Below are 11051 nucleotides of genomic sequence, written 5' to 3' on the forward strand. Positions count from 1 at the left end.
AAACATCTGATAACAAAATGTCTGAAAAAGGTATAACAATACCAAAACAAGTCATAAATACTGAAAATAATGAGATCTGAATATCTAATCTGACATCTAGTCTGAAAGCCTCTAACTGAACTGAATAAGAAGTTGAAGGAACGTGTCTCCAACTAACTCCATCTAGCAACTGAATAGTAAATATAGCAATAACCATATCATCCTTGAATGAGAAAGACTCACTGCAAACTCTGAACACTGGAATGCTACTGCTGATCTGGAGCCCATGCTTCTGAACCTATGGTGTAACATAAGAGAAATCACCATAGCGCAAATGCGTCAGTACGTCTGAATGTACTGAGTATACGAGTGAGGTAGGCAAAATACAAAAGGTTATATGCATGAACAATGCTAACTAATATGAACATGAGAATACATACATGCATAAATAACTATAACTGAAATCGTGATGATGCTGACTACTGAGTCTGAATGCTGACGACATGGCTTTACTATTACTGAGGTACTGAATAGATTATTGACTATTTCTGACAGTTCAAATTATAAAGAACTGGTTTGAATGACTGTGTCTAACAGTCCTGAAACTGAATACTGGTAACGTGAGCTATGACAACTGATATAGCTGATGTAACTGTAATGATCAGATTAATTGATATAACCGATACTGAGCGATTGTATCTGATAGTCTAAGTTCTGATGGAACTATCTGAGTTCCGTTCTACTTGGAGTAACTAAATCTAAGATCATTCCTATCTAGTGGGTGATCATGAGTATACCGATAATAAGGTTGATTTTACTTAGTCTGAGATCAGTCCTATCTAGCGGGTGATCTTTAAATCTAATGATTCTGATTTTAATTAATCATAGTTGAGATTAGTCCTAACTAATGGGTGATCTTGAAGTCTATTTACAATGATAAGCATTGACTATATCTAATAGTACTGAATCTGTACTACTAAGCTGAGTTGACTGTGTCTGAAAGCCCTGATTTTGTAACTGAAACTGTGGGAAGTGTTCATCTAACCGACATGTCCCAAGGTAAGCTGACTGGGGTCCAATCTCTGCCCTGACTTGAACGGTGTCAGTACCGCGCCACCAGTAAAGACATCTATTGTGGAGTCAGTCCTAATCTAGCGGGTGACTCCTGGGATCAGTCCTATACATATAAATGTGCTAACAGGTGACCCCTGAGTATGTCAATCCTATCTAACGGGTGACATCTCGTACCTACGCTGGCAACGTAGTTTTGGAACTTAGGGATTGCTTCTAGGGATCTCAGTCCTATTCTAGCGGGTGAGCCCCCATCCCTAGGTTCGCTCGGTACTGAATCCTACTCCCATCTGAAAGACACTGAACTGAATAACTGGGCTAAACTAAATAACTTAACTAAAATAATTTGCTGAACTGATACTGATTAACTGAACTGATAATAGTGGTATTGTTTAGCAGAGCTAAAACTGAGTTTACTGGATTCTGATGGCAGATGGAATATAATGAGTTCTGAGGACTGATTAAGAGTACTGAAGTTACTGAGATTTACTGTGATTACTGAGGTTACTGAGATTACTGAGAATACTGAACTACTGAGATTACTGAGTTTTCCTGAGTTACATGACTGACTGATTTCTATAGATCATGGCTTGACTGAGAGTATCGTGAAAATATGACATGGCTCTAGGCACACAACTATATTTTTCGGGTACAAGTACCCCCAGGACTCAATGAAAGAAAACTGACACACATGACTGACTTGATCATAAGAGTAGAGTCCATAATCCACAATATCATAAATAAGGAATTTCATACTAAGCATGGTTCTCAACAATCTATTTCATGGAAGGAAATTTCATACAACATGTATATACTTGCATAGCTTTCAATATCATGCTCATTACATATTACAACCACAATCCATAATATCATAACTTGGGGAATTTTATGAAGTAGATGGGTATTCTACATCTTGTACATGAGTGGGTTTTGCAAGTAAGCATAGCATAATTCCATAAGACTAGTTCATGAGTAATCCAACAGTGTTCACAAGACACATTATCAACATGGATGACATTGAATCATAGAGGCCTATCATGAATCCTTCACTTAGTCACAATTTAGCTATAATGCATGATTTCTAGTCTCTTAGGTATTTTAGCAAACACCTTACATGCACAACTTAGGCATAGGTGTAAATCATACAATTACTCATCATAAATAATCAAACTTACATGTTTTCAACTCATATGATGTCATAGATTCATAATAACACATAAAGATTCTATCTTGGCATCATTCAACATATAAACATGAACAACAATCCATTCATAACATGAAAACCATAATATATAGTTTTAGAAAAGGATTCTTGAACTTCATAGACGAAAGGAGTCCATGAATGAACACACGCATACCTTAGAAAGGAAACCTTGATGATTTGCTAGAGAGTTCTTGCATTGGGAAACTTAATTCTTGATTATCTTGGAAAAAGGCTTGAATCTTGCTTTTGAGAGATGAGTTTGATGGAAACCCTAATCTTGTGGTTGAGAGTGTAAGAGAGGGTTTTTGAGATACTTAACAGAAGAAAATGGGAAAATTACGCCTCTTTAGGGTTATAAGTCATGGAAGGTGAAGGAAATGACCAAAATACCCTTGCAAAAATGCCCTTGAATTGCTGGAAAAATATACTTAACGTCATCCGTGATAGGTCGTCACGAATGGTAGTCACAAAAGGGGTCCAAATTCTTGATTTTCTGCCCAGGGCTGATGTCGTTGTCAGAAATGTCGTCACAATATGACGACGTCGTCAAAAAGGTCGTCAAAAACATGATAGCCCGTCAGAAACGTCATCACCATTTTCCAGCGTGACATGCTGGAATAAAATAGGGATAACTCTTTGCTCCGATATCGGATTTAGGCGAAATTGGTATCATTGGAAAGCTAATTCAATTATATATCTGTTGATAGGTCATGAGCTCAAAAATTCCAAGTATAATGAGAGATATGCTCGCTTGAAGTTGACTATACCAATATCCTTCTTAAGAATTCAATCGGTAAGGAATGTTTTGATTTGTCTGATAGCTGGGAGTTATTTGAAGCCTTAAAATACATCTAACTTACTTATAAAAGTATAAAAGAACCATGATGTACTATGCATGAGCTCGGTACATGGCTCTAATATTGGTTTGGATTTTTCAGGGTATTACAGACCTGCGCTGCACCTGCTTGAGCAGGTCAGCCATAGGTGGGGAGCAAATGGAACGCACATTCAGTGGTGTTTACTGCCTAGACCTGCGCTGGAATTGATGCAGCATTCCAGTCGCAGGACAGGCGCAGAAGGGATGCGTAACACTCGAGTTTTAGGTCGAGAAGCTGCAGGTAAACTGCTTGGACCTGCACTGGACATGCTACAGCAGTCCAGACGTAGGTCAGCCGCATGTTGGACGAAAAAACAACTGGTACTTACTGTCCTCAAATGCGCTGGAACTGCTTAAGCAGTGCAGCCGTAAATCTAACGCATAGGGGACGCAGGTGATCGTATGAAGTATTGTAACTTCATAATGGGGCAGATTTTGTTGGGCTGACATGGCCCGGTCAGTGCAAAACTTTATGAAACACGTAAAAAAGGATTCAAAAGCAGTCAACACTTACTTTTCTCAAAGCAAATTCATTCTAACGGGTTCTTTTATCTCACACTCAACATTCTCTCTCTCTTTACCAACAATTAAACTAGCAAGGATCAAGATAATTCTTTTGAACTTGTGATTCACTTTTCTCTCTTAAATCAAGTTAAAGGTATGCTCTTTCTTGGTTTCATTTTTGAGCTCTCTTAAGAATGGACATAATACCTTATACCTCATGATGATTGGTCATTGAAATTTGATTTATGTGAGTTTGTTGGGATGATTTTTTACTTGTTGGAATAATTATGTTGTCATTGGTGCCTTGTTTCACTAGTTTAATTCATGATACTCTCTTAAATGAAGCTAGTGCACCATGCGTTTGACAAAATATCCATTGAATCTTTCTTTCTTATTTTGTGTGGTGGGTGGCTCAAGTATGATAATATGAGCATCTTTAATGCGTTTGGAGATGATTTGGTGATATGACCTTGTTCTCTTGTGCTTCTATTGTCTTTCTCCAAGTTTCTAGTTAGCATGCCCACCATATGTTTGTTGAAATGACAATAAGAGAGAAATGTCTTGTATGCTTGTAATGGTCAATATGATTCTGCTTAGGTAATAATGTGATCATTTTTTAAGCATCATTTTGAGTCCAATTCATCCTAAAATGAAATATTCGATAGTCATTGGTTGAAGGAGTTTGTTGAGAAATATGGCATCCATGGTTCTTGTTGATCACTACACCTAACCGGGAGACATGCATGCTTGCCTTACCCAATGATAGATTAAGGGTATTGGTCATTCTTATTTTCATTGGAGGTTTTCGATATCCTATGAACTAGTTTTGTGAAATGTGAAGAATATGAGATAATTTAGCGCCCAAATGATTAAGTGCTGTAATGAATACATCCCATGGGCTCTAATGATGAAATTACCTTGCATCCATCAAACAAATATTTTCTTTTCTTATCTTTAATTTTCTTTCTTAACATACAAAATTTCAGAAACATGTTTTACCTTTTCTCTTTTGTTTTGATTTTATTTTGTTTCTTTCAGATAGGTATGTCTCCAAGGAAGAACTTGCCACGAGAAGCTAGACAGGGTAATCACTACAAAAAATGGGTCAAATTACGAGGGTTAATTTTAAAACCCTCGCAAAATGTAATTCCGACAGTTCCCAAAACTCCCACAATTCAAGCCGTCACAAACAAGTTGTGGCGGTTTTTTTCGACCCCCATAATTAATTTGCGGCAGTTATTTTGTAGCAGTTGACCCCCGTTACTCTAAATTTAATTATTTTTATTTAAAAGTTGTGGTGGTTTAAAACCTTCATAATTTTTTTATTTTTTTAAATCTAGTTGGCCCATCAATTTTCAATAACTAATTATAGATTCTAATTTTAGCTCAAAATTAATTATTCCTTTAAACATAACCTACAATCTAATATTTGTTCAATTCATATATCATTAATATAACATAAGGAATTAAACATTATAATTGACAAGCACATCAAAAATACATTGAACGTTAAACTTCAAAATTAAATTTTCAACATTAACTAGTATCTTCAAACTCCAAAACCAAATTTAAATACTAAAACTTCAATATTCTAAGATCCACTCCAACCACATAATTACATCATCATACTAGAATATTATGCATCGATACTAACCATAGATTGAAATAATCTCTGCTGGAAAAAGAAAGGGCAGTATAATTAGAGAAATGTTCATGAAATGCTTGGCAAACCACATTAGAGAAATGTTCATGAAATGCTTGGCAAACCACCACCCTGAGTGCTATAATTCTCTAGAGTCGTTCATTTTCGAAGTACCAACTGTAGACAGGAACATGGCAAAATAGAAAAGCTAATATGATGTTAAGGAGAAAATCAAGAATTTCATCACTGAGTTGCCTGCACAAAGCCATTAAAGTTTCAAAGAACATAAAATAAAATAAAATCATAACATATGTTTCAAGTATCAAGCATTAACTTGTTACTATCATTGAGTAAATTTTAGGATTGATTGTAAACTAACTAACTTGAATCAAAATGGATTAGAGAGCTAGGAACACCCCAAGCTAACTCTTAATACTCCTTCTGCACCCATACAGTCTTCACCGCCATTACATCCTTTAAGTCCTGCATAGATATATCGTATATATACATTGTCATAATTGTGTACGACCGATGTAGCACAAGAAATAGGATCTGCGGCCAAAATAAAGAATCGAAGAATGAAGCAATCTTACTCTTTATTTCTTTCAAAATGCTAAGCCCATAATCACGAACAGCCCAAGCTAACAAATTAGCAATGAGAAACAATAAGGAGTAAAGATATCTAGCCATCCAAGGATTAGAACCATATCGAAATTGGTCTACCCAAGAACCTTTCATGATCTTGCTATATCTCTCAGTAATCCCCTCCATTTCCCCTTTAGAGCCTGCATTGTAGTCATGGCATACAAGTAGTAATGCAGGTGAAGTTGAGTTCTTTAAATCCTCTACCACCTATCCATATGCAAAAGCAAAAAAGAAACTATGAACTTCAATAGGACTAGGATGCACGGGAAATTTAATAGCTCACTTGGTTGGCTATCTGAACTTTCAGTTTGATAGTAAAGGCTTGATTCCCCCACCCTATCCCCTCCACTAGGATGTAGTGACCCAACTGAATTGGAATGAAATATAAGAAGATTGATAAGATATGCATCATGCATGAACCAGATCCTAATTCCAAAGTTGTGAATGGGAAGCAAAAAAACTAGTATTTTTCAAAAAATACTTTACCTGATCAATTATTAAACCTGAATTAATTAGTACCATTAGAATGCATCATGCTGACATAACCTAATGATCACTTTGTAATTACACACACGTACTGTGCATGTTCTGTATCAGTCTAATAACACAGCTATATATATATATATATATATATATATATATATGTATATATATATGTATGTATAAGTTCATAAATACTTTCCTAAAAAACAATTATTATACTAACAAATATGGAAAAAAATTAAGCTAACCTGCTACACTGTTGACAAAACCTCTATTCAAGACCAGCAACAACAACAGTAGGAGACTTTGCATACCACAAATATGGAAAAACTGCATGTGACTTCTCACATTGACAATTATTAGTGAGATCAGTATTTTCCTTTGAATGGTCCATGGCATGCCTAAATCAATAAGGACTTTGCAAAACAATGGGTCCAAGATCTCATTCTCTAATGATTTTGCTAATACTCAGCAAACATTAAGGCATGAACATGGTTACAAAGAGGCACCTGTTTCCTCCGATTTCAAGTTTTCAGTCTCTGGTTACAACATGATTCCAGCTGATGAAGTTTTCTTCAAGGGAAAATTGTTGCCCTTGAGAGAAAACAGCACAAAGGCAACAACACTTAAAGATGAACTCCTTGCTGCTGATGATGATTATGATGATATATTTCCATCAATAGGAAAGGGGAGCTGGAAAGAATGTTTTGGTTTTAAGAGGTCATCTCAAATTTCGCCAAAGAAAGCTGATAATAAAGACACAAAGATGCCTGATTTCTTCAATGACATTATCACAGGTAAGCTAATATATTTGAAGTCTTGAACTATTTCATTCACTTAAAATTAGAAATTTGCAACTGAAAGAGTGATGTTGCTTGGATCCTCCAAAAATAAACTTACTTTTGAAAGATCCGACAGGCACAACACTGGTTTTTGGAGAGCCCGAGCAACTTAATTACACATAAATCTCTATGTTATGCATTAATTGATAACCTGATCACAAAGTAACTAACCTAATATCACAAGTTAAACTAGACTAATAGTGAGATCCCAATGGAAATAGTAGGAAGTACAAAACTTCATAATATCATACATCAATCTCTTAATTTTTCTGTTCTTTCAGGAGCTAATTGAAGATTGAAGAGGAAGGATAAGCAATGGTAATGGTAACGTAGATTTCTTAACCATCTAGTATCACAAGTATACTGAAAATAAGCTCAAAACATAATCACATGCTACTAAACTGACCTCAAAGTGTGGTAAATAATCAGTTTTGAGGTATACACCAGCTGAAGAGCAGAATATGTACCTGAGGTTTATAGCAAAAGTTAAAAGATCAGCTTTAGTTCCATCTTTCAATGCCAAGGTTGTTTTACAAGCAAAACTATTTTTCTGGAAGTGGGGTCTAGGGACACCACTAAAGCCTCGTCTGTGACATTCATCAAGTCAGCAACATTTCCATCCTCACAATACTCCATTACTATCTGCCAAAAATTATTTTTCCTCATAAATTAAATAAACTGAAGTTCTAGTAGAGGTTGCAGATATTATAAAGGGAAAACGGAAACAGAACCACTTGAATAAATCAGTCAGAGCATGATTTAATTTTGAATTCCAATGAAATGATGACCCTTCATAACCAAAGGTACTTTTCTCCTTGGTAGCTACCAAGATAGCGAACAACATTTGGATGACTGCACTGCTGCAACATCTCAATTTCACCTCGAATTTCTTCATAGCCTTCCTTCTAAAATAAAGACATATATCTATAAATATACATAGAGACAAACTGAACCACCTGAGATAAACTAATATTAGAGTCTAGAGCACAAAGCAAGCATACCCCTTCAGATAATGATATGATTTTGATGGCAACCATTTCTGAAGTCCTCAAGTCTCGAGCTTTATAAACAGCCCCATATGAACCCTTCCCTGTGTTTATCAAAGTCCTCTACTTCAAGTTAATAAGCACAACAACAATAATAACAACACACTCAGTATACTCCTACATCATGGGGTTTGAGGAGGGTAGAATGTATGGAGTCCATTCCACTATCTCAGAGGTGAGGTAGAGACACTGTTTTTGATAGACCCCCAGCTCGAGACACTTCAGTTAATAAGCACAATGGTTGTATAACAAATAAGGTACAACTGGACTACCAATGTTTTTCTAGTCACACAGATAAGCACCAACATACAATTCATTTAATATTTACATACAATATTGCTTTGTGTAACAAAACCAATGGCATACTCACTCATAAGGTAAGACAAAATTGCTTCACATGAGATTCACTAGGACTTATCGTATGATTATGCTCAAAATCAAAATTATCATAAGTATCTCGAAACAAGCTGACACAGTACATTTGTTAACCTCTCTTAATAAAGAGAAACAGTCTCATTATGTGCAAAACCACCACAAACCTTTGTTCTGATAATTCAATTTGACAGAAATTCTAGCTACATAAATAGTGAAATACTCATTATTCTCCAGGATTCAAATAATAGCAACTACTACTACTAGTACATCTATGTCTCAGTACCAAACATTAGTCACATGCTCCCAACTATGTAAATTCTTAGTATCCTTTCTGCGCTACTTGGACTTGTTTCATTCAATGCTCAATAATATTTCTTTTACGACAAGGTCTATGCCAAATTCAACTGCAGACCAACTCCTATGCTGGAAGAGAAAAGGATTCCAAAGCATTGAGCCTCCCCTTCTAACCCTAACATATTTCAGATTTCGACAAAATCACTAAAACGGGTAGAGTGATCGAGATATCTATATATCTTTTCATATAACAAAATGTAATCCAACTTTATATAATTTTATGTGGTGCTTCCACATTCTCCACTGTCAATTTTCAAGGTGAGTTGCTAAGTCTAAATGTACTGAAAAAGACCACTATCCACTAGCACCATCTAGTAGTAAAGAAATTTAAGAAAAGAGCAAAGAACATCCATCTGCACCATGTATATGCCCAATTTCATTCCCAAAATAACTGCACAAAATTGATTTCTTGGTAAACAAAGCTATAATAACAAAATTAACACAGGAAACCTGGAAACCAAGCCAAAAATTTGAAGACGAGCTAAAAGTATTACCACAGAAACAGTGACCGCAGGGACATCGAAAAGGAACAACAAAATTTCCAATGCAAATAGGTCAAATATCGTCAGTAGGAGGCTTCTCCGTTCTCGAAAATGCATTCTCCGTCTCAACGAACACTAGACTCTTCGAAGATGCCTCGTTTAGGGGAAAAATGAAAGAGAGGATCAAATTGGGGGGAAAATGAGAGAGAGGGTCAGTGCTAAAGCTGTTTAGAGAGAGGGAAAATATTTTGGCCAATTAAAAAAAGAGAAGGGAAAATGTTTGACCAATTGAAAAAAAAGAGGGAAAATGTTTTTTCTTATGGCTGCTATTTTTTCGATCGATAGTGGGGGTTTAAAACCCCCACAGATTTATAAATTTTAGTGACAGATATTTAATCCCCGCATTTCATATAATTTTACAGAGGTTAAAATAACCTCCGCAAATAAACCTCTGCAATTTTACCCATTTTTTGTAGTGAATGCCCCGGATAAAGGCAAAGCAAAGACTACTTCTGCAAAAGGAAAAGAACCGGTCTCCAAAAATATTTTAAAAGTCTCGGATGTCCAAGCTACCATAAATCGTACACGGGAGGTTGGAAAGGAGGCAGATCAAATTTGATTTAGTGTGGATGGTGTGAAGGAGTTATATGATGATTGGATAACTACTCGGGGCTTCCATCCCGGGAAGGTCTTTATCATGAAGGAAATTGACACCAATTTCCCCGAAATCATTGTCGAGGTTAAAGAATGGGTCTAGGAACTCTTCACAGATATAATGCCTTCCACTCACCCACTATGCTACTTCCCGGATATTGTTAGTGATTTCTACGCTTCCTACGTTGTTCAGCACAATGCACAAAAATATAAAATTCCAATTACCAAACAACCGTATCTCGAGAGTGTATCAGTTCGAGGGGTGGAAGTTCCTTGCACGGCCTCAGAAATCAATATGCTCTATTTTGCTTGTGACTTAAATTCCACGGTGAGTGAAAGAAGGTGATATTTGACGGACGTCAAAGTTTTCGTGGCTTGATAAGGTTATTTCTAAGGGCCTTCCCCCATGGGCTAATGGTGAAGGTCAAATCCAGAGGATAGATCTTTCGGTTCAAGCCAAACATTGGCTTGGATTTGTGGGTAATCGTCTACTCCCCTCAAGAAATGACCAAGATATCAGGGTTAATAGGGATATCATTGTCGGATGCATTATGGATAAAATTGCAATCAATCTGGGAGAGTTGATAGCGGAGACGATAAAGGTCAGGGCAAAGCAACTGGGCACTTTATTGCCCTTTCCGGCACTTATATCTATGCTTTGCCTTAATTTTGAAGTCTCGTTACTCTCTAAGATTGACAGACGAGTTATATGCACAGGAGTCATTGACATCACACATTGCAAGGATGAGGATAACCATACGGGCATAAAGAGGAAAGCTTTGGTTTTGGTAGACTCGAGTGCGGAAGGGTTGCTGAGCTCAGAGGGAATAGAGATCCCTCCGGATTCTACACTTCATGCTGAGAATCATTATAATTTCACCGATACTCCTCCA

The 11051-nt window shown here is 36.4% G+C and overlaps 1 protein-coding gene and 2 long non-coding RNA genes across 7 annotated transcripts; 2 read left to right on the plus strand and 1 right to left on the minus strand.

Moving 5' to 3' along the window:
• The first annotated feature begins 3201 nt into the window (after nt 1–3201).
• On the plus strand, nt 3202–4943 carry LOC124887322. Its single transcript, XR_007044809.1, has 2 exons — nt 3202–3789; nt 4674–4943. It is a non-coding gene; the product is annotated as an uncharacterized LOC124887322 (long non-coding RNA).
• A 183-nt stretch (nt 4944–5126) lies between these two features.
• On the minus strand, nt 5127–9788 carry LOC107842784. 5 transcript variants are annotated; one of them, XR_007044808.1, is made up of 7 exons: nt 9517–9788; nt 8249–8337; nt 7979–8152; nt 7654–7889; nt 6915–7098; nt 5871–6289; nt 5549–5760 (listed from the first exon to the last, which is right to left on the minus strand). It is a non-coding gene; the product is annotated as an uncharacterized LOC107842784 (long non-coding RNA). The 5 variants fall into 5 exon arrangements; XR_007044804.1 differs by having other exon boundaries at nt 5871–6129; nt 6654–7098; nt 7715–8152; XR_007044807.1 differs by having other exon boundaries at nt 7654–8152.
• On the plus strand, nt 6791–7644 carry LOC107842783. Its single transcript, XM_016686807.2, has 2 exons — nt 6791–7202; nt 7529–7644. Exons 1-2 carry the CDS (start codon nt 6791–6793, stop codon nt 7537–7539), a joined length of 423 nt encoding a protein of 140 aa, XP_016542293.1. The 3' UTR covers nt 7540–7644.
• Nucleotides 9789–11051: the final 1263 nt, after the last annotated feature.

This window comes from Capsicum annuum, chromosome 9, assembly GCF_002878395.1.
Source record: "Capsicum annuum cultivar UCD-10X-F1 chromosome 9, UCD10Xv1.1, whole genome shotgun sequence".
Classification (NCBI taxonomy): Eukaryota; Viridiplantae; Streptophyta; class Magnoliopsida; order Solanales; family Solanaceae; genus Capsicum; species Capsicum annuum.